The sequence below is a fragment of the Ascaphus truei genome, chromosome 17, assembly GCF_040206685.1.
Source record: "Ascaphus truei isolate aAscTru1 chromosome 17, aAscTru1.hap1, whole genome shotgun sequence".
Taxonomy (NCBI): Eukaryota; Metazoa; Chordata; class Amphibia; order Anura; family Ascaphidae; genus Ascaphus; species Ascaphus truei.
The window spans coordinates 13,682,984-13,708,016 of record NC_134499.1 but is presented as its reverse complement, the minus strand read 5'-3'; the positions used below and the strand labels follow the sequence as shown (position 1 = coordinate 13,708,016).

The following is a 25,033-nucleotide window of genomic DNA, read 5'->3' as shown; positions in this document are numbered from 1 at the left end:
GCGGCACGAGTTACAATGTGTCTTTCTGGTTTTACGTCCGCAGGTCGTCCCTTCGACCCACATATCGTCCTAAATAAGGCCGTCGGCAATGTCATCTGCTCCATCATGTTTGGGGACAGGTTTGAATATGACGATGACCAGCTCCAGAGGCTGCTGCACATGTTAGACGCGGCCAATAAAGAGGGATCTGGATTCGTACCACTGGTGGGACAAGTAAAAGTTTTTGATGCACTGAGCCGTTTTTTGCCGATGTCTGTGTCACGTGTAAGAAGCTTGTTAAAAAGGCACAGCCCCTTCAAAAAATGACCTATCCTGTATTCAAGCCTAATGTGACATCCTTTTAAATCAGGTTTATTAAAGTACTTATTATTTAAGTACTTATTAATAGTTTTGATTTGGTTTGAATCTTCAAAAGGGCCCAAAGCCTGTAGTAGAGTGTCCACATCGTCACCCCAACAGGAAGCACCCAGCTGTTTTCCATGCAGACTTCAATGGGACTTCTCAGAGAAACTGTCTCGCCCGGAGCTCTTCTGATATGTCTCGTTGAAGTCCAGTGATGAAATCGGGGGTAAACTAGACAGGTGAATCACACTCCCTATCTATCTTCCCAAATATACGAGCAGGGAAATAGCTGACATTTCTTACATTTTACACAGATCATTAACAAGGAGGATTTACACTTCCTCGGTCCTTGCAGATTTTTTGAAGCACAAAGCGGTAGAATTTAACCCGTCCCATGTAACACCCTCTGTAACGCCCCCTGTAGACACGCCCTAAAATGTCTAATTGATGCACACGGGGCAAAATAGGAGGGTCTTATCTTGATAAATGAACACCCGATGAGTTTCTTTGCATCGAATTAACAGCTGCAGTCGTCTTTTTACATCAACCATGTCGAGACTCGCGCTATTTGTGTCAGTGTCACGCATTAGGGCTCAGTGTCACTGTGTCACGCTGCAGGAGGTAAATCTCGCACTGACTGCAGACCCCGAGATCGAATGTTAAACCCCACCCACAATATCCTCATCCCGCCCTTTTATTACATCAGCACCCCGCCCCTCATGCCATCACCCGTCCCCTATCACGTCAACGTCCTGTTCTCGGCAGACGTTGAATCGTCTCTTCCAGAAGTGCGGTGGTCTCGGGCAAATCTCACGCGTGTGTCAGGACTCTTCGGAGGGGCGGGGACCCTTGACGGTTCTTCTGCAAAGATATCGTTCCCTAATATCCTTAGTGTTTTGTTTAGAAAATGATAACTTCAAACTTCGTTCACTTAATTGGGTCTAAGAAGACGGTTTTAAACACTTTGGATTATATATAAAAACAACCGGTGTCTAAAATATCTGCTGTGGGGGCGAACACTCCGTTCCTCACTGAGTTTGATTTGGTTTCCCAGCTGCTCAATACGTTTCCTTGTGTGATGAACATTCCTGGGCTGATGCAGAAGGTTCTCCAAGCAGAAAAGAATATTCTGGCGTTTGTAAAGGAGATTGTGTCTGAACACAAGAAGGACCGAGATCCAGAGAAGCGCCGGGATTTCATCGATGCCTTCCTGCAGGAGATGGACAATGTGAGTGCCCGTCCACTCATGATAACCTCTTTGACCTGGAAAGACTGGGAAGGTAAATTATTCTCTGGCAAGGTGAAGACCTTTGTTAAGTATGAACCTGGGGCTCACACCACATGCACCATGCAGGACACAGAGGGGACACACATACATGACAAAGACCATACAGCAATGATCCAGTTACTGTATGAGCACACTAACAGGTCTCAGATAGCTTCACAAACCTGCCTTACTCCATAGTGAAGGGGTGTCCAACTCCTGTCCTCAAGGGCCACCAACAGGTCAGGTTTTGAGGATATCCCTGCTTCAGCACAGGTGGCTCAATCAGTGGTTCAGTCAACGACTGCAGAAGGGATATCCTAAAACCTGACCTGTTGCTGGCCCTTGAGGATTGGAGTTGGCCGCCCCTACCATAGTCACTCAGCATACAATGCTTCCACTGCAGCCAGGGATTCTGGGTAATGACATGCAAATGAGCACTCGCAGTGGTGTCGATTTTTGCTTCTTAAACACTTTAAAGCAGATTCCTTAAAGCAGCAATTCTGAACATGGGGTTCAGGGGCTACGTGAAGCCTCATTAGGGGGTACATGAGATATATTTAGAGGAATGCAAGGTATATTGGGCATGTACAGAAAATGGCATATGTACCATATCCCCAAGTGACACAAAGAAAAGTATCTCTGAGATTTTATTGTTTTTTGTCCGATTTCTAAACGTTCCTTTCGTCAGCACCTCCCAGCTTTTTATTTAAGCCATTGATGTACGGAGTTTTTTGATTGGTTGTGGGAGCGTCTCGCACAGAGGGGGGGGGTATGTGGCCCCTCGCACTGAGGGGGGGTATGTGGCAACTCGCACTGAGAGGGGGGGTGTGTGGCCCCTCACACTGAGGGGGGACGTGGCGTCTCACACTGAGAGGGGGGACGTGGCGCCTCACACTGAGAGGGGGGACGTGGCGCCTCACACTGAGAGGGGGGACGTGGCGCCTCACACTGAGAGGGGGGACGTGGCGCCTCACACTGAGAGGGGGGGCGTGGCACCTCACACTGAGAGGGGGGACGTGGCACCTCACACTGAGGGGGGACGTGGCGCCTCACACTGAGAGGGGGGACGTGGCGCCTCACACTGAGAGGGGGGCCGTGGCGCCTCACACTGAGAGGGGGGCCGTGGCGCCTCGCACTGAGAGGGGGGACGTGGCGCCTCGCACTGAGAGGGGGGACGTTTCGCCTCACACTGAGAGGGGGGACGTGGCGCCTCACACTGAGAGGGGGGACGTGGCGCCTCACACTGAGAAGGGGGACGTGGCGCCTCACACTGAGAGGGGGGACGTGGCGCCTCACACTGAGAGGGGGGACGTGGCGCCTCACACTGAGAGGGGGGACGTGGCGCCTCACACTGAGAGGGGGGCCGTGGCGCCTCGCACTGAGAGGGGGGCCGTGGCGCCTCGCACTGAGAGGGGGGACGTGGTGCCTCGCACTGAGAGGGGGGACGTGGCGCCTCGCACTGAGTGGGGGGCCGTGGCGCCTCACACTGAGTGGGGGGCCGTGGCGCCTCACACTGAGAGGGGGGACGTGGCGCCTCACACTGAGAGGGGGGACGTGGCCCCTCACACTGAGAGGGGGGACGTGGCCCCTCACACTGAGAGGGGGGACGTGGCCCCTCACACTGAGAGGGGGGCCGTGGCGCCTCACACTGAGAGGGGGGCCGTGGCGCCTCACACTGAGAGGGGGGCCGTGGCGCCTCGCACTGAGAGGGGGGCCGTGGCGCCTCGCACTGAGAGGGGGGCCGTGGCGCCTCACACTGAGAGGGGGGACGTGGCGCCTCACACTGAGAGGGGGGACATGGCGCCTCACACTGAGAGGGGGGACGTGGCGCCTCACACTGCTGCGTGCTGTTATACATACACGGCTTTCACAGCAGAGTCTGGGTTATAGAAGTGCAGAGCCAGTAAACCTGCTCACAGACAGTTTGTAGCCAATACCAGCTTCACATGGCCGGTAACCGTCCTCACACTGATGAGACCCAAAGGTCGAAAAAACTTTCTGTGAGTAGGTTACTGGCTCTGCACTTCTTTAACCCTTTACTGAAAAGCTGTGTAATGCGGCAGGTATAAGCTTATAGGGGTCCGTGTTAAACTGGATAAAAAGCAAAAAGTGACATTAACTACTCATTTGCATGTCATTACCCAGAATCCCCGGCTGCAGTGGCAGCACTGTATGCTGCGCGATTATGGAATAAGTGTCCAAGCATTTAGTTAGGACAGGAGAATGGGATTTATACGCAACGTGTAGTACTGCAAACAAGACTGGGCTAACATTCACGCGGTGTATAAACCATTTAGGTCTATGTATCAGCACCTTTAATCCACCCTCCCCTCCACCAATACCCCTACTCACACTATCCTCCCCTCCACCAATACCCCTACTCACACTATCCTCCCCTCCACCAATACCCCTACTCACACAACCTCCCCTCAACCAATACCCCTACTCACACCACCCTCCCCTCCACCAATACCCCTACTCACACCACCCTCCCCTCCACCAATACCCCTACTCACACCACCCTCCCCTCCACCAATACCCCTACTCACACAACCCTCCCCTCCACCAATACCCCTACTCACACAACCCTCCCCTCCACCAATACCCCTACTCACACAACCTCCCCTCCACCAATACCCCTACTCACACCACCTCCCCTCCACCAATACCCCTACTCACACCACCTCCCCTCCACCAATACCCCTACTCACACCACCCTCCCCTCCACCAATACCCCTACTCACACCACCCTCCCCTCCACCAATACCCCTACTCACACCACCCTCCCCTCCACCAATACCCCTACTCACACAACCCTCCCCCTCCACCAATACCCCTACTCACACCATCCTCCCCTCCACCAATACCCCTACTCACACAACCCTCCCCTCCACCAATACCCCTACTCACACAACCTCCCCTCCACCAATACCCCTACTCACACCACCTCCCCTCCACCAATACCCCTACTCACAACACCCTCCCCTCCACCAATACCCCTACTCACACCACCCTCCCCTCCACCAATACCCCTACTCACACCACCTCCCCTCCACCAATACCCCTACTCACACTACCCTCCCCTCCACCAATACCCCTACTCACACTACCCTCCCCTCCACCAATACCCCTACTCACACCACCTCCCCTCCACCAATACCCCTACTCACACCACCTCCCCTCCACCAATACCCCTACTCACACTACCCTCCCCTCCACCAATACCCCTACTCACACCACCTCCCCTCCACCAATACCCCTACTCACACAACCCTCCCCTCCACCAATACCCCTACTCACACCACCCTCCCCTCCACCAATACCCCTACTCACACCACCCTCCCCTCCACCAATACCCCTACTAACACCACCCTCCCCTCCACCAATACCCCTACTCACACCACCCTCCCCTCCACCAATACCCCTACTCACACCACCCTCCCCTCCACCAATACCCCTACTCACACCACCTCCCCTCCACCAATACCCCTACTCACACCACCCTCCCCTCCACCAATACCGCTACTCACACAACCCTCCCCTCCACCAATACCCCTACTCACACCACCCTCCCCTCCACCAATACCCCTACTTACACAACCCTCCCCTCCACCAATATCCCTACTCACACCACCTCCCCTCCACCAATACCCCTACTCACACCACCCTCCCCTCAACCAATACCCGTACTCACACCACCCTCCCCTCCACCAATACCCCTACTCACACCACCCTCCCCTCCACCAATACCCCTACTCACACCACCCTCCCCTCCACCAATACCCCTACTCACACCACCTCCCCTCCACCAATACCCCTACTCACACCACCTCCCCTCCACCAATACCCCTACTCACACAACCCTCCCCTCCACCAATACCCCTACTCACACCACCCTCCCCTCCACCAATACCCCTACTCACACAACCCTTCCCTCCACCAATACCCCTACTCACACCACCCTCCCCTCCACCAATACCCCTACTCACACCACCCTCCCCTCCACCAATACCCCTACTCATACCACCCTCCCCTCCACCAATACCCCCACTCATACCACCTCCCTCCACCAATACCCCTACTCACACCACCCTCCCCTCCACCAATACCCCTACTCACACCACCCTCCCCTCCACCAATACCCCTACTCACACCACCTCCCTCCACCAATACCCCTACTCACACCACCCTCCCCTCCACCAATACCCCTACTCACACCACCCTCCCCTCCACCAATACCCCTACTCACACTACCCTCCCCTCCACCAATACCCCTACTCACACAACCCTCCCCTCCACCAATACCCCTACTCACACCACCTCCCCTCCACCAATACCCCTACTTACACCACCCTCCCCTCCACCAATACCCCTACTCACACCACCCTCACCTCCCCTCCACCAATACCCCTACTCACACCACCCTCCCCTCCACCAATACCCCTACTCACACCACCCTCCCCTCCACCAATACCCCTACTCACACAACCCTCCCCTCCACCAATACCCCTACTCACACCACCTTTCCTCCACCAATACCCCTACTCACACCACCCTCCTCTCCACCAATACCCCTACTCACACCACCCTCCCCTCCACCAATACCCCTCCACACACCACCTCCCCTCCACCAATACCCCTACTCACACCACCCTCCCCTCCACCAATACCCCTACTCACACCATCCTCCCCTCCACCAATACCCCTACACACACCACCCTCCCCTCCTCCTTCTCTAACACTCCTCTCATAACTACAGCCTAGTTTCTATATACCAGGTAGGAGTGAGAGAGAACAGTCCAGTAAATAACAGCAGCCTCTCTATGTCCTATCCTTTCCAGCGATGGAGACACACAGTGAATTTCTTTATTGTTTCCTTTAGAGCAAGGACGACGGAAACACCAGCTTTACAGAGATAAATCTTCTCCTTATTACATATGAATTATTTGGGGCTGGTACGGAGACCACTTCCACCACACTGAGATGGGCCCTGCTGTTTATGCTGTGTTATCCTGGAGTCCAGAGTATGTATAGATATACAGGCATACCCCGCATTAACGTACGCAATGGGACCGGAGCATGTATGTAAAGTGAAAATGTACTTAAAGTGAAGCACTACCTTTTCCCACTTATCGATGCATGTACTGTAATGCAATCGTCATATACGTGCATAACTGATGTAAATAACGCATTTGTAACAAGCTCTATAGTCTCCCCGCTTGCGCACAACTTCGGTACAGGTAGAGAGGTGGTATTGCTGTTCAGGACGTGCTGACAGGCGCATGCGCGAGCTGCTGTTTGCCTATTGGGCAATATGTACTTACTCGCGAGTGTACTTAAAGTGAGTGTCCTTAAAGCGGGGTATGCCTGTACGTAGTTACCAGAACACCCACCTACTGTCCCTTTAAATCCTCCCTACATACGGGACACCTTAGATTGTAAGCTCTTCAGGGCAGGGACTTTCCCTAATGTTTACTTGTTTGTTTGAAGCTCTTATTCCCATTATGTATTCCATCTTATGTTATTTTGTTGTGTCTTTTACTACATACATACACACACACACACACACACACACACACACGGCCGGCTCGCTGAAATTCTGCGCCTGAGGCGAGCGCAGAGAGCCGCCGCCCCCCCCCCCAAATGGCAAAAAAATGAAAAAGTGCAGGTTTCTATCCTTGGTGCGCACAGAAGAGACCTCCGGTTACATCACACAGAAGGACGCAGAGAGCGGTCGGGTCCCCACGAGGATGCTAATGACCCCGCCATGAAGCCGGCTCTAGGAAAATGCCGCCTGAGGCCGTCGCCGCTTTTTCTCACCGCTGGCACCGGCCTCCCATGCAAATACTCCTGTACATTTACAGATCTGTATTTCTGGCACTTTATTCCCTTCTTCAATATTTTGATAGGATACAGAATATTCTATGTACCCCTTGGGTTAATGGTTTACTACCCTAAACATTTCCCATGTTAATTAATCACATTCACGTCATAAGAGAATTCCCACAATGCCCTCTGCGTATTGTAACTAGGGTTGCCAGGTGTCCGGTATTGAACCGGACTGTCCTGTATTTGGACACACTGTCCAGTAAAAAAATGAGGGGTAATACTGGACATGTATGTGTCCATCCGGTATTACCTCTCTGGACATAGTGACCTGACTGGCTTGGGGGGCCGCGGGATTTCCTACGCAGGGAGAGAGCAGGGCTTCTGCTAGGAGGTTGAGCAGCTTCCTCCATCCTGATTCGCTGATGCTGGGTATTGCAGCCAATCCCGAGAGGTGGCAGGAGCCTAGAGGTGGGGCCAAGGAGAAGAGGAAACAGCATGGTGCGGAGAAAGCGTTGTGTGTGTGTGTGTGTGTGTGTGTGTCTCGAGCGAGTCGCACCTTTCACCATTGTGTCCAGTATTTTTGGAGAAGTCACCTGGCAACCCTAGTTGTAAGTTGTACGATATTTCCTATACTAACGTGATATATACTTAATCAGGAAAGGTACAGGAGGAAATTGATCGCGTGATCGGAAGGGCTAGGAGTCCTACAATGAATGACCAGTTGCAAATGGCGTATACCAGCGCGGTGATTCACGAAACTCAGCGACTTGGAGACGTTCTCCCCCTGGCTCTGCCTCATATGACCTTCAGAGAGATCGAGATACAGGGATTTATTATCCCTAAGGTAATAACATACCCCCTAAGGACCAAAGTGAACTCATGGCAGTGCTATGTTCTATAGGTTATTATATGTAGGTGACTGACACCGATTTTAAACAAATCAAACAAGTATATTTTGAAATATTTGATGTCTCTAGAGTTACCAAACGCTTTGGAGTCTCTCTACAATGTTCACCTAAAAGCTTTTGTGATAAGACTGTTTGTAAGCTGGTCATCATGCAGGATTTTTCGCTTTCATGTTGTGATCGACTAATGGTGGCAGAAGAAATGTCTTAAGTGCGATTTTAGAGGAAAGGACAATAATTAGGGTGGTGACCTGATTAAGGACATCACGGCCATTAGGTCGGTGGGTGGGGGGGGGGGGGGCTTCCTCGTAATAGAATCTACTATATTTTTTCTGCCTGGTCGCTTTGCCTATGGACACCTTTTAAGATAACGTAACCAAATCCCTGATGACATCACATATGACATAATCCCATCACACGAGCCTCAAGCTACCACTTAATGTTGGTCACTCTGAAAATCCAATTTGCCATATTAGCAAAAATACCGGAGCAGCCAAAGTTTTTCAAGCTCAATGTTTGGGATGAGAGTACAATGTCCCACACACACGCAGCATTAGAGGCTCTCAGTGTTTGGGACGGGAGTACAATGTCCCACACACACGCAGCATTAGAGGCTCTCAGTGTTTGGGACGGGAGTACAATGTCCCACACACACGCAGCATTAGAGGCTCTTAGTGTTTGGGACGGGAGTACAATGTCCCACACACGCAGCATTAGAGGCTCTCGGTGTTTGGGACGGGAGTACAATGTCCCACACACACGCAGCATTAGAGGCTCTCTGTGTTTGGGACGGGAGTACAATGTCCCACACACGCAGCATTAGAGGCTCTCGGTGTTTGAGACGGGAGTACAATGTCCCACACACACGCAGCATTAGAGGCTCTCAGTGTTTGGGACGGGGGTACAATGTCCCACACACACGCAGCATTAGAGGCTCTCTGTGTTTGGGACGGGAGTACAATGTCCCACACACGCAGCATTAGAGGCTCTCAGTGTTTGGGACGGGAGTACAATGTCCCACACACACGCAGCATTAGAGGCTCTCGGTGTTTGGGACGGGAGTACAATGTCCCACACACACACAGCATTAGAGGCTCTCAGTGTTTGGGACGGGGGTACAATGTCCCACACACACGCAGCATTAGAGGCTCTCGGTGTTTGGGACGGGAGTACAATGTCCCACACACGCAGCATTAGAGGCTCTCAGTGTTTGGGACGGGAGTACAATGTCCCACACACGCAGCATTAGAGGCTCTCGGTGTTTGGGACGAGTGTACAATGTCCCACACACGCAGCATTAGAGGCTCTCTGTGTTTGGGACGGGAGTACAATGTCCCACACACACGCAGCATTAGAGGCTCTCAGTGTTTGGGACGGGAGTACAATGTCCCACACACGCAGCATTAGAGGCTCTCGGTGTTTGGGACGGGAGTACAATGTCCCACACACACGCAGCATTAGAGGCTCTCAGTGTTTGGGACGGGAGTACAATGTCCCACACACACGCAGCATTAGAGGCTCTCAGTGTTTGGGACGGGAGTACAATGTCCCACACACACGCAGCATTAGAGGCTCTCAGTGTTTGGGACGGGAGTACAATGTCCCACACACACGCAGCATTAGAGGCTCTCTGTGTTTGGGACGAGAGTACAATGTCCCACACACGCAGCATTAGAGGCTCTCAGTGTTTGGGACGGGAGTACAATGTCCCACACACACGCAGCATTAGAGGCTCTCGGTGTTTGGGACGGGAGTACAATGTCCCACACACACACAGCATTAGAGGCTCTCAGTGTTTGGGACGGGGGTACAATGTCCCCCACACACGCAGCATTAGAGGCTCTCGGTGTTTGGGACGGGAGTACAATGTCCCACACACGCAGCATTAGAGGCTCTCAGTGTTTGGGACGGGAGTACAATGTCCCACACACGCAGCATTAGAGGCTCTCGGTGTTTGGGACGAGAGTACAATGTCCCACACACGCAGCATTAGAGGCTCTCTGTGTTTGGGACGGGAGTACAATGTCCCACACACACGCAGCATTAGAGGCTCTCAGTGTTTGGGACGGGAGTACAATGTCCCACACACGCAGCATTAGAGGCTCTCGGTGTTTGGGACGGGGGTACAATGTCCCACACACACAGCATTAGAGGCTCTCAGTGTTTGGGACGGGAGTACAATGTCCCACACACGCAGCATTAGAGGCTCTCGGTGTTTGGGACGGGAGTACAATGTCCCACACACGCAGCATTAGAGGCTCTCGGTGTTTGGGACGGGAGTACAATGTCCCACACACACACAGCATTAGAGGCTCTCAGTGTTTGGGACGGGGGTACAATGTCCCACACACACGCAGCATTAGAGGCTCTCGGTGTTTGGGACGGGAGTACAATGTCCCACACACACACAGCATTAGAGGCTCTCAGTGTTTGGGACGGGAGTACAATGTCCCACACACACGCAGCATTAGAGGCTCTCAGTGTTTGGGACGGGAGTACAATGTCCCACACACACGCAGCATTAGAGGCTCTCTGTGTTTGGGACGGGAGTACAATGTCCCACACACGCAGCATTAGAGGCTCTCGGTGTTTGGGACGGTAGTACAATATCCCACACACGCAGCATTAGAGGCTCTCAGTGTTTGGGACGGGAGTACAATGTCCCACACACACGCAGCATTATCGGCTCTCGGTGTTTGGGACGGGAGTACAATGTCCCACACACACACAGCATTAGAGGCTCTCAGTGTTTGGGACGGGGGTACAATGTCCCACACACACACACAGCATTAGAGGCTCTCGGTGTTTGGGACGGGAGTACAATGTCCCACACACGCAGCATTAGAGGATCTCAGTGTTTGGGACGGGAGTACAATGTCCCACACACGCAGCATTAGAGGCTCTCTGTGTTTGGGACGGGAGTACAATGTCTCACACACACGCAGCATTAGAGGCTCTCAGTGTTTGGGACGGGAGTACAATGTCCCACACACACACACAGCATTAGAGGCTCTCTGTGTTTGGGACGGGAGTACAATGTCCCACACACACGCAGCATTAGAGGCTCTCGGTGTTTGGGACGGGGGTACAATGTCCCACACACGCAGCATTAGAGGCTCTCGGTGTTTGGGACGGGAGTACAATGTCCCACACACACACAGCATTAGAGGCTCTCGGTGTTTGGGACGGGAGTACAATATCCCCCACACACGCAGCATTAGAGGCTCTCTGTGTTTGGGACGAGAGTATAATGTCCCACACACACGCAGCATTAGAGGCTCTCTGTGTTTGGGACGGGAGTACAATGTCCCACACACGCACAGCATTAGAGGCTCTCAGTGTTTGGGACGGGAGTACAATGTCCCACACACACAGCATTAGAGGCTCTCGGTGTTTGGGACGGGAGTACAATGTCCCACACACGCACAGCATTAGAGGCTCTCAGTGTTTGGGACGGGAGTACAATGTCCCACACACGCAGCATTAGAGGCTCTCGGTGTTTGGGACGGGAGTACAATGTCCCACACACACGCAGCATTATCGGCTCTCGGTGTTTGGGACGGGAGTACAATGTCCCACACACACACAGCATTAGAGGCTCTCAGTGTTTGGGACGGGGGTACAATGTCCCACACACACACACAGCATTAGAGGCTCTCAGTGTTTGGGACGGGGGTACAATGTCCCACACACGCAGCATTAGAGGCTCTCGGTGTTTGGGACGGGAGTACAATGTCCCACACACACGCAGCATTAGAGGCTCTCGGTGTTTGGGACGGGAGTACAATGTCCCGCACACGTAGCATTAGAGGCTCTCTGTGTTTGGGACGGGAGTACAATGTCCCACACACACGCAGCATTAGAGGCTCTCGGTGTTTGGGACGGGAGTACAATGTCCCACACACGCAGCATTAGAGGCTCTCAGTGTTTGGGACGGGAGTACAATGTCCCACACACACGCAGCATTAGAGGCTCTCAGTGTTTGGGACGGGGGTACAATGTCCCACACACACGCAGCATTAGAGGCTCTCGGTGTTTGGGACGGGAGTACAATGTCCCACACACACACAGCATTAGAGGCTCTCGGTGTTTGGGACGGGAGTACAATGTCCCGCACACGCAGCATTAGAGGCTCTCGGTGTTTGGGACGGGAGTACAATGTCCCACACACACGCAGCATTAGAGGCTCTCTGTGTTTGGGACGGGAGTACAATGTCCCACACACGCAGCATTAGAGGCTCTCTGTGTTTGGGACGGGAGTACAATGTCCCACACACACGCAGCATTAGAGGCTCTCTGTGTTTGGGACGGGAGTACAATGTCCCACACACGCACAGCATTAGAGGCTCTCGGTGTTTGGGACGGGAGTACAATGTCCCACACACACGCAGCATTAAAGGCTCTCGGTGTTTGGGACGGGAGTACAATGTCCCACACACACGCAGCATTAGAGGCTCTCGGTGTTTGGGACGGGAGTACAATGTCCCACACACACACAGCATTAGAGGCTCTCAGTGTTTGGGACGGGGGTACAATGTCCCACACACGCAGCATTAGAGGCTCTCTGTGTTTGGGACGGGAGTACAATGTCCCACACACACAGCATTAGAGGTTCTCAGTGTTTGGGACGAGAGTACAATGTCCCACACACACGCAGCATTAGAGTCTCTCAGTGTTTGGGACGGGAGTACAATGTCCCACACACACGCAGCATTAGAGGCTCTCTGTGTTTGGGACGGGAGTACAATGTCCCACACACGCAGCATTAGAGGCTCTCAGTGTTTGGGACGGGAGTACAATGTCACACACACGCAGCATTAGAGACTCTCAGTGTTTGGGACGGGAGTACAATGTCCCACACACACGCAGCATTAGAGACTCTCTGTGTTTGGGACGGGAGTACAATGTCCCACACACTCGCAGCATTAGAGGCTCTCGGTGTTTGGGACGGGAGTACAATGTCCCACACACACGCAGCATTAGAGACTCTCAGTGTTTGGGACGGGAGTACAATGTCCCACACACACGCAGCATTAGAGGCTCTCGGTGTTTGGGACGGGAGTACAATGTCCCACACACACACAGCATTAGAGAATCTCTGTGTTTGGGACGGGAGTACAATGTCCCGCACACACACAGCATTAGAGACTCTCTGTGTTTGGGACGGGAGTACAATGTCCCACACACGCAGCATTAGAGGCTCTCAGTGTTTGGGACGGGAGTACAATGTCCCACACACGCAGCATTAGAGGCTCTCGGTGTTTGGGACGGGAGTACAATGTTCCACACACACACAGCATTAGAGGCTCTCAGTGTTTGGGACGGGGGTACAATGTCCCACACACGCAGCATTAGAGGCTCTCGGTGTTTGGGACGGGAGTACAATGTCCCACACACACGCAGCATTAGAGGCTCTCGGTGTTTGGGACGGGAGTACAATGTCCCACACACACGTAGCATTAGAGGCTCTCTGTGTTTGGGACGGGAGTACAATGTCCCACACACACGCAGCATTAGAGGCTCTCGGTGTTTGGGACGGGAGTACAATGTCCCACACACGCAGCATTAGAGGCTCTCAGTGTTTGGGACGGGAGTACAATGTCCCACACACACGCAGCATTAGAGGCTCTCAGTGTTTGGGACGGGGGTACAATGTCCCACACACACGCAGCATTAGAGGCTCTCGGTGTTTGGGACGGGAGTACAATGTCCCACACACACACAGCATTAGAGGCTCTCGGTGTTTGGGACGGGAGTACAATGTCCCGCACACGCAGCATTAGAGGCTCTCGGTGTTTGGGACGGGAGTACAATGTCCCACACACACGCAGCATTAGAGGCTCTCTGTGTTTGGGACGGGAGTACAATGTCCCACACACGCAGCATTAGAGGCTCTCTGTGTTTGGGACGGGAGTACAATGTCCCACACACACGCAGCATTAGAGGCTCTCTGTGTTTGGGACGGGAGTACAATGTCCCACACACGCACAGCATTAGAGGCTCTCGGTGTTTGGGACGGGAGTACAATGTCCCACACACACGCAGCATTAAAGGCTCTCGGTGTTTGGGACGGGAGTACAATGTCCCACACACACGCAGCATTAGAGGCTCTCGGTGTTTGGGACGGGAGTACAATGTCCCACACACACACAGCATTAGAGGCTCTCAGTGTTTGGGACGGGGGTACAATGTCCCACACACGCAGCATTAGAGGCTCTCTGTGTTTGGGACGGGAGTACAATGTCCCACACACACAGCATTAGAGGTTCTCAGTGTTTGGGACGAGAGTACAATGTCCCACACACACGCAGCATTAGAGTCTCTCAGTGTTTGGGACGGGAGTACAATGTCCCACACACACGCAGCATTAGAGGCTCTCTGTGTTTGGGACGGGAGTACAATGTCCCACACACGCAGCATTAGAGGCTCTCAGTGTTTGGGACGGGAGTACAATGTCACACACACGCAGCATTAGAGACTCTCAGTGTTTGGGACGGGAGTACAATGTCCCACACACACGCAGCATTAGAGACTCTCTGTGTTTGGGACGGGAGTACAATGTCCCACACACTCGCAGCATTAGAGGCTCTCGGTGTTTGGGACGGGAGTACAATGTCCCACACACACGCAGCATTAGAGACTCTCAGTGTTTGGGACGGGAGTACAATGTCCCACACACACGCAGCATTAGAGGCTCTCGGTGTTTGGGACGGGAGTACAATGTCCCACACACACACAGCATTAGAGAATCTCTGTGTTTGGGACGGGAGTACAATGTCCCGCACACACACAGCATTAGAGACTCTCTGTGTTTGGGACGGGAGTACAATGTCCCACACACGCAGCATTAGAGGCTCTCAGTGTTTGGGACGGGAGTACAATGTCCCACACACGCAGCATTAGAGGCTCTCGGTGTTTGGGACGGGAGTACAATGTTCCACACACACGCAGCATTAGAGGCTCTCAGTGTTTGGGACGGGAGTACAATGTCCCACACACGCAGCATTAGAGGCTCTCGGTGTTTGGAACGGGAGTACAATCTCCCACACACACGCAGCATTAGAGGCTCTCGGTGTTTGGGACGGGAGTACAATGTCCCACACACGCAGCATTAGAGGCTCTCGGTGTTTGGGACGGGAGTACAATGTCCCGCACACACGCAGCATTAGAGGCTCTCTGTGTTTGGGACGGGAGTACAATGTCCCACACACGCAGCATTAGAGGCTCTCGGTGTTTGGGACGGTAGTACAATGTCCCACACACACGCAGCATTAGAGGCTCTCTGTGTTTGGGACGAGAGTACAATGTCCCACACACGCAGCATTAGAGGCTCTCAGTGTTTGGGACGGGAGTACAATGTCCCACACACGCAGCATTAGAGGCTCTCAGTGTTTGGGACGGGAGTACAATGTCCCACACACACACAGCATTAGAGGCTCTCTGTGTTTGGGACGGGAGTACAATGTCCCACACACGCAGCATTAGAGGCTCTGTGTGTTTGGGACGGGAGTACAATGTCCCACACACACGCAGCATTAGAGGCTCTCAGTGTTTGGGACGGGAGTAAAATGTCCCACACACACGCAGCATTAGAGGCTCTCGGTGTTTGGGATGGGAGTAAAATGTCCCACACACACGCAGCATTAGAGGCTCTCGGTGTTTGGGACGGGAGTACAATGTCCCACACACGAAGGATTAGAGACTCTCTGTGTTTGGGACGGGAGTACAATGTCCCACACACGCAGCATTAGAGGCTCTCAGCGTTTGGGACGGGAGTACAATGTCCCACACACACGCAGCATTAGAGGCTCTCGGTGTTTGGGACGGGAGTACAATGTCCCACACACTCGCAGCATTAGAGGCTCTCTGTGTTTGGGACGAGAGTACAATGTCCCACACACGCAGCATTAGAGGCTCTCAGTGTTTGGGACGGGAGTACAATGTCCCACACACGCAGCATTAGAGGCTCTCAGTGTTTGGGACGGGAGTACAATGTCCCACACACGCAGCATTAGAGGCTCTGTGTGTTTGGGACGGGAGTACAATGTCCCACACACACGCAGCATTAGAGGCTCTCAGTGTTTGGGACGGGAGTACAATGTCCCACACACGCAGCATTAGAGGCTCTCTGTGTTTGGGACGGGAGTACAATGTCCCACACACACACGCAGCATTAGAGGCGCTCAGTGTTTGGGACGGGAGTACAATGTCCCACACACGCAGCATTAGAGGCTCTCAGTGTTTGGGACGGGAGTACAATGTCCCACACACGCAGCATTAGAGGCTCTCAGTGTTTGGGACGGGAGTACAATGTCCCTCACACGCAGCATTAGAGGCTCTGTGTGTTTGGGACGGGAGTACAATGTCCCGCACACACGCAGCATTAGAGGCTCTGTGTGTTTGGGACGGGAGTACAATGTCCCGCACACACGCAGCATTAGAGGCTCTCGGTGTGTGGGACGGGAGTACAATGTCCCACACACACGCAGCATTAGAGGCTCTCTGTGTTTGGGACGGGAGTACAATGTCCCACACACACAGCATTAGAGGCTCTCAGTGTTTGGGACGGGAGTACAATGTTCCACACACACGCAGCATTAGAGGCTCTCAGTGTTTGGGACGGGAGTACAATGTCCCACACACACGCAGCATTAGAGGCTCTCGGTGTTTGGGGCGGGAGTACAATGTCCCACACACACGCCGCATTAGAGGCTCTCAGTGTTTGGGACGGGAGTACAATGTCCCACACACACAGCATTAGAGGCTCTCGGTGTTTGGGACGGGAGTACAATGTCCCACACACTCGCAGCATTAAAGGCTCTCTGTGTTTGGGACGGGAGTACAATGTCCCACACACACGCAGCATTAGAGGCTCTCTGTGTATGAAACGGGAGTACAATGTCCCACACACGCAGCATTAGAGGCTCTCAGTGTTTGGGACGGGAGTACAATGTCCCACACACACAGCATTAGAGGCTCTCAGTGTTTGGGACGGGAGTACAATGTCCCACACACACACAGCATTAGAGGCTCTCAGTGTTTGGGGCGGGAGTACAATGTCCCACACACACACAGCATTAGAGGCTCTCGGTGTTTGGGACGGGAGTACAATGTCCCACACACGCAGCATTAGAGGCTCTCAGTGTTTGGGACGGGAGTACAATGTCCCACACACACGCAGCATTAGAGTCTCTCGGTGTTTGGGACGGGAGTACAATGTCCCACACACACACAGCATTAGAGGCTCTCGGTGTTTGGGACGGGAGTACAATGTCCCACACACGCAGCATTAGAGGCTCTCAGTGTTTGGGACGGGAGTACAATGTCCCACACACACGCAGCATTAGAGTCTCTCGGTGTTTGGGACGGGAGTACAATGTCCCACACACGCAGCATTAGAGTCTCTCTGTGTTTGGGACGGGGGTACAATGTCCCACACACACGCAGCATTAGAGGTTCTCAGTGTTTGGGACGGGAGTACAATGTCCCACACACGCAGCATTAGAGGCTCTCAGTGTTTGGGACGGGAGTACAATGTCCCACACACGCAGCATTAGAGGCTCTCGGTGTTTGGGACGGGAGTACAATGTCCCACACACACGCAGCATTAGAGGCTCTCAGTGTTTGGGACGGGAGTACAATGTCCCACACACACACAGCATTAGAGGCTCTCTGTGTTTGGGACGGGAGTACAATGTCCCACACACACACGCAGCATTAGAGGCTCTCGGTGTTTGGGACGGGAGTACAATGTCCCACACACGCAGCATTAGAGGCTCTCAGTGTTTGGGACGGGAGTACAATGTCCCGCACACGCAGCATTAGAGGCTCTCAGTGTTTGGGACGGGAGTACAATGTCCCACACACACGCAGCATTAGAGTCTCTCTGTGTTTGGGACGGGAGTACAATGTCCCACACACACACAGCATTAGAGGCTCTCGGTGTTTGGGGCGGGAGTACAATGTCCCACACACACGCAGCATTAGAGGCTCTCTGTGTTTGGGGCGGGAGTACAATGTCCCGCACACACGCAGCATTAGAGGCTCTCGGTGTTTGGGACGGGAGTACAATGTCCCACACACGAAGCATTAGAGACTCTCTGTGTTTGGGACGGGAGTACAATGTCCCACACACACGCAGCATTAGAGGCTCTCGGTGTTTGGGACGGGAGTACAATGTCCCACACACGCAGCATTAGAGGCTCTCGGTGTTTGGGACGGGAGTACAATGTCCCACACACGCAGCATTAGAGGATCTCGGTGTTTGGGACGGGAGTACAATGTCCCACACACGCAGCATTAGAGGCTCTCTGTGTTTGGGACGGGAGTACAATGTCCCACACACGCAGCATTAGAGGCTCTCTGTGTTTGGGACGGGAGTACAATGTCCCACACACACGCAGCATTAGAGGCTCTCTGTGTTTGGGACGGGAGTACAATGTCCCACACACGCAGCATTAGAGGGTCTCGGTGTTTGGGACGGGAGTACAATGTCCCGCACACACGCAGCATTAGAGGCTCTCAGTGTTTGGGACGGGGGTACAATGTCCCACACACGCAGCATTAGAGGCTCTCTGTGTTTGGGACGGGAGTACAATGTCCCACACACGCAGCATTAGAGGCTCTCGGTGTTTGGGACGAGAGTACAATGTCCCACACACACGCAGCATTAGAGGCTCTCTGTGTTTGGGACGGGAGTACAATGTCCCACACACACGCAGCATTAGAGGCTCTCAGTGTTTGGGACGGGAGTACAATGTCCCACACACACGCAGCATTAGAGACTCTCTGTGTTTGGGACGGGAGTACAATGTCCCGCACACACACGCAGCATTAGAGGCTCTCAGTGTTTGGGACGGGAGTACAATGTCCCACACACGCAGCATTAGAGGCTCTCGGTGATTGGGACGGGAGTACAATGTCCCACACACACAGCATTAGAGGCTCTCGGTGTTTGGGACGGGAGTACAATGTCACACACACGCAGCATTAGAGGCTCTCGGTGTTTGGGACGGGGGTACAATGTCCCACACACACGCAGCATTAGAGGCTCTCGGTGTTTGGGATGAGAGGACAATGTCCCACACACACGCAGCATTAGAGGCTCTCGGTGTTTGGGACGGGGGTACAATGTCCCACACACACGCAGCATTAGAGGCTCTCGGTGTTTGGGGCGGGAGTACAATGTCCCACAAACACGCAGCATTAGAGGCTCTCAGTGTTTGGGACGGGAGTACAATGTCCCACACACACAGCATTAGAGGCTCTCGGTGTTTGGGACGGGAGTACAAGTCACACACACGCAGCATTAGAGGCTCTCGGTGTTTGGGACGGGAGTACAATGTCACACACACGCAGCATTAGAGGCTCTCGGTGTTTGGGACGGGGGTACAATGTCCCACACACACGCAGCATTAGAGGCTCTCGGTGTTTGGGACGGGGGTACAATGTCCCACACACACGCAGCATTAGAGGCTCTCTGTGTTTGGGACGGGAGTACAATGTCCCACACACACGCAGCATTAGAGGCTCTCGGTGTTTGGGACGGGAGTACAATGTCCCGCACACACGCAGCATTAGAGGGTCTCGGTGTTTGGGACGGGAGTACAATGTCCCACACACACGCAGCATTAGAGGCTCTCGGTGTTTGGGACGGGAGTACAATGTCCCGCACACACACAGCATTAGAGGCTCTCTGTGTTTGGGACGGGAGTACAATGTCCCACACACACGCAGCATTAGAGGCTCTCAGTGTTTGGGACGGGAGTACAATGTCCCACACACACGCAGCATTAGAGGCTCTCTGTGTTTGGGACGGGAGTACAATGTCCCGCACACACACAGCATTAGAGGCTCTCTGTGTTTGGGACGGGAGTACAATGTCCCACACACACGCAGCATTAGAGGCTCTCAGTGTTTGGGACGGGAGTACAATGTCCCACACACACGCAGCATTAGAGGCTCTCTGTGTTTGGGACGGGAGTACAATGTCCCACACACACGCAGCATTAGAGGCTCTCAGTGTTTGGGACGGGAGTACAATGTCCCACACACACGCAGCATTAGAGGCTCTCGGTGTTTGGGGCGGGAGTACAATGTCCCACACTCGCCGCATTAGAGGCTCTCAGTGTTTGGGACGGGAGTACAATGTCCCACACACACAGCATTAGAGGCTCTCGGTGTTTGGGACGGGAGTACAATGTCCCACACACTCGCAGCATTAAAGGCTCTCTGTGTTTGGGACGGGAGTACAATGTCCCACACACACGCAGCATTAGAGGCTCTCTGTGTATGAAACGGGAGTACAATGTCCCACACACGCAGCATTAGAGGCTCTCAGTGTTTGGGACGGGAGTACAATGTCCCACACACACAGCATTAGAGGCTCTCAGTGTTTGGGACGGGAGTACAATGTCCCACACACACACAGCATTAGAGGCTCTCAGTGTTTGGGGCGGGAGTACAATGTCCCACACACACACAGCATTAGAGGCTCTCGGTGTTTGGGACGGGAGTACAATGTCCCACACACGCAGCATTAGAGGCTCTCAGTGTTTGGGACGGGAGTACAATGTCCCACACACACGCAGCATTAGAGTCTCTCGGTGTTTGGGACGGGAGTACAATGTCCCACACACACACAGCATTAGAGGCTCTCGGTGTTTGGGACGGGAGTACAATGTCCCACACACGCAGCATTAGAGGCTCTCAGTGTTTGGGACGGGAGTACAATGTCCCACACACACGCAGCATTAGAGTCTCTCGGTGTTTGGGACGGGAGTACAATGTCCCACACACGCAGCATTAGAGTCTCTCTGTGTTTGGGACGGGGGTACAATGTCCCACACACACGCAGCATTAGAGGTTCTCAGTGTTTGGGACGGGAGTACAATGTCCCACACACGCAGCATTAGAGGCTCTCTGTGTTTGGGACGGGAGTACAATGTCCCACACACACGCAGCATTAGAGGCTCTCTGTGTTTGGGACGGGAGTACAATGTCCCACACACGCACAGCATTAGAGGCTCTCGGTGTTTGGGACGGGAGTACAATGTCCCACACACACGCAGCATTAAAGGCTCTCGGTGTTTGGGACGGGAGTACAATGTCCCACACACACGCAGCATTAGAGGCTCTCGGTGTTTGGGACGGGAGTACAATGTCCCACACACACACAGCATTAGAGGCTCTCAGTGTTTGGGACGGGGGTACAATGTCCCACACACGCAGCATTAGAGGCTCTCTGTGTTTGGGACGGGAGTACAATGTCCCACACACACAGCATTAGAGGTTCTCAGTGTTTGGGACGAGAGTACAATGTCCCACACACACGCAGCATTAGAGTCTCTCAGTGTTTGGGACGGGAGTACAATGTCCCACACACACGCAGCATTAGAGGCTCTCTGTGTTTGGGACGGGAGTACAATGTCCCACACACGCAGCATTAGAGGCTCTCAGTGTTTGGGACGGGAGTACAATGTCACACACACGCAGCATTAGAGACTCTCAGTGTTTGGGACGGGAGTACAATGTCCCACACACACGCAGCATTAGAGACTCTCTGTGTTTGGGACGGGAGTACAATGTCCCACACACTCGCAGCATTAGAGGCTCTCGGTGTTTGGGACGGGAGTACAATGTCCCACACACACGCAGCATTAGAGACTCTCAGTGTTTGGGACGGGAGTACAATGTCCCACACACACGCAGCATTAGAGGCTCTCGGTGTTTGGGACGGGAGTACAATGTCCCACACACACACAGCATTAGAGAATCTCTGTGTTTGGGACGGGAGTACAATGTCCCGCACACACACAGCATTAGAGACTCTCTGTGTTTGGGACGGGAGTACAATGTCCCACACACGCAGCATTAGAGGCTCTCAGTGTTTGGGACGGGAGTACAATGTCCCACACACGCAGCATTAGAGGCTCTCGGTGTTTGGGACGGGAGTACAATGTTCCACACACACACAGCATTAGAGGCTCTCAGTGTTTGGGACGGGGGTACAATGTCCCACACACGCAGCATTAGAGGCTCTCGGTGTTTGGGACGGGAGTACAATGTCCCACACACACGCAGCATTAGAGGCTCTCGGTGTTTGGGACGGGAGTACAATGTCCCACACACACGTAGCATTAGAGGCTCTCTGTGTTTGGGACGGGAGTACAATGTCCCACACACACGCAGCATTAGAGGCTCTCGGTGTTTGGGACGGGAGTACAATGTCCCACACACGCAGCATTAGAGGCTCTCAGTGTTTGGGACGGGAGTACAATGTCCCACACACACGCAGCATTAGAGGCTCTCAGTGTTTGGGACGGGGGTACAATGTCCCACACACACGCAGCATTAGAGGCTCTCGGTGTTTGGGACGGGAGTACAATGTCCCACACACACACAGCATTAGAGGCTCTCGGTGTTTGGGACGGGAGTACAATGTCCCGCACACGCAGCATTAGAGGCTCTCGGTGTTTGGGACGGGAGTACAATGTCCCACACACACGCAGCATTAGAGGCTCTCTGTGTTTGGGACGGGAGTACAATGTCCCACACACGCAGCATTAGAGGCTCTCTGTGTTTGGGACGGGAGTACAATGTCCCACACACACGCAGCATTAGAGGCTCTCTGTGTTTGGGACGGGAGTACAATGTCCCACACACGCACAGCATTAGAGGCTCTCGGTGTTTGGGACGGGAGTACAATGTCCCACACACACGCAGCATTAAAGGCTCTCGGTGTTTGGGACGGGAGTACAATGTCCCACACACACGCAGCATTAGAGGCTCTCGGTGTTTGGGACGGGAGTACAATGTCCCACACACACACAGCATTAGAGGCTCTCAGTGTTTGGGACGGGGGTACAATGTCCCACACACGCAGCATTAGAGGCTCTCTGTGTTTGGGACGGGAGTACAATGTCCCACACACACAGCATTAGAGGTTCTCAGTGTTTGGGACGAGAGTACAATGTCCCACACACACGCAGCATTAGAGTCTCTCAGTGTTTGGGACGGGAGTACAATGTCCCACACACACGCAGCATTAGAGGCTCTCTGTGTTTGGGACGGGAGTACAATGTCCCACACACGCAGCATTAGAGGCTCTCAGTGTTTGGGACGGGAGTACAATGTCACACACACGCAGCATTAGAGACTCTCAGTGTTTGGGACGGGAGTACAATGTCCCACACACACGCAGCATTAGAGACTCTCTGTGTTTGGGACGGGAGTACAATGTCCCACACACTCGCAGCATTAGAGGCTCTCGGTGTTTGGGACGGGAGTACAATGTCCCACACACACGCAGCATTAGAGACTCTCAGTGTTTGGGACGGGAGTACAATGTCCCACACACACGCAGCATTAGAGGCTCTCGGTGTTTGGGACGGGAGTACAATGTCCCACACACACACAGCATTAGAGAATCTCTGTGTTTGGGACGGGAGTACAATGTCCCGCACACACACAGCATTAGAGACTCTCTGTGTTTGGGACGGGAGTACAATGTCCCACACACGCAGCATTAGAGGCTCTCAGTGTTTGGGACGGGAGTACAATGTCCCACACACGCAGCATTAGAGGCTCTCGGTGTTTGGGACGGGAGTACAATGTTCCACACACACGCAGCATTAGAGGCTCTCAGTGTTTGGGACGGGAGTACAATGTCCCACACACGCAGCATTAGAGGCTCTCGGTGTTTGGAACGGGAGTACAATCTCCCACACACACGCAGCATTAGAGGCTCTCGGTGTTTGGGACGGGAGTACAATGTCCCACACACGCAGCATTAGAGGCTCTCGGTGTTTGGGACGGGAGTACAATGTCCCGCACACACGCAGCATTAGAGGCTCTCTGTGTTTGGGACGGGAGTACAATGTCCCACACACGCAGCATTAGAGGCTCTCGGTGTTTGGGACGGTAGTACAATGTCCCACACACACGCAGCATTAGAGGCTCTCTGTGTTTGGGACGAGAGTACAATGTCCCACACACGCAGCATTAGAGGCTCTCAGTGTTTGGGACGGGAGTACAATGTCCCACACACGCAGCATTAGAGGCTCTCAGTGTTTGGGACGGGAGTACAATGTCCCACACACACACAGCATTAGAGGCTCTCTGTGTTTGGGACGGGAGTACAATGTCCCACACACGCAGCATTAGAGGCTCTGTGTGTTTGGGACGGGAGTACAATGTCCCACACACACGCAGCATTAGAGGCTCTCAGTGTTTGGGACGGGAGTAAAATGTCCCACACACACGCAGCATTAGAGGCTCTCGGTGTTTGGGATGGGAGTAAAATGTCCCACACACACGCAGCATTAGAGGCTCTCGGTGTTTGGGACGGGAGTACAATGTCCCACACACGAAGGATTAGAGACTCTCTGTGTTTGGGACGGGAGTACAATGTCCCACACACGCAGCATTAGAGGCTCTCAGCGTTTGGGACGGGAGTACAATGTCCCACACACACGCAGCATTAGAGGCTCTCGGTGTTTGGGACGGGAGTACAATGTCCCACACACTCGCAGCATTAGAGGCTCTCTGTGTTTGGGACGAGAGTACAATGTCCCACACACGCAGCATTAGAGGCTCTCAGTGTTTGGGACGGGAGTACAATGTCCCACACACGCAGCATTAGAGGCTCTCAGTGTTTGGGACGGGAGTACAATGTCCCACACACGCAGCA

The 25,033-nt window shown here is 53.4% G+C and overlaps 1 protein-coding gene across 2 annotated transcripts in view; it reads left to right on the top strand.

The window, feature by feature from the left end:
- LOC142467969 (cytochrome P450 2D15-like) overlaps window positions 1–25,033 on the top strand; it is a 58,094-nt gene that overhangs the window by 3,458 nt on the left and 29,603 nt on the right. For both annotated transcript variants that reach the window (XR_012788544.1, XM_075574009.1), the window contains exons 4-7: window positions 44–204; window positions 1,397–1,570; window positions 6,492–6,633; window positions 8,095–8,282. Coding sequence is in view for 1 of the 2 variants with exons in the window: in XM_075574009.1 (XP_075430124.1) it covers window positions 44–204; window positions 1,397–1,570; window positions 6,492–6,633; window positions 8,095–8,282 (665 nt within the window). In the remaining variant the exon portion in view is untranslated. The remainder of the gene's footprint in view (window positions 1–43; window positions 205–1,396; window positions 1,571–6,491; window positions 6,634–8,094; window positions 8,283–25,033) is intronic.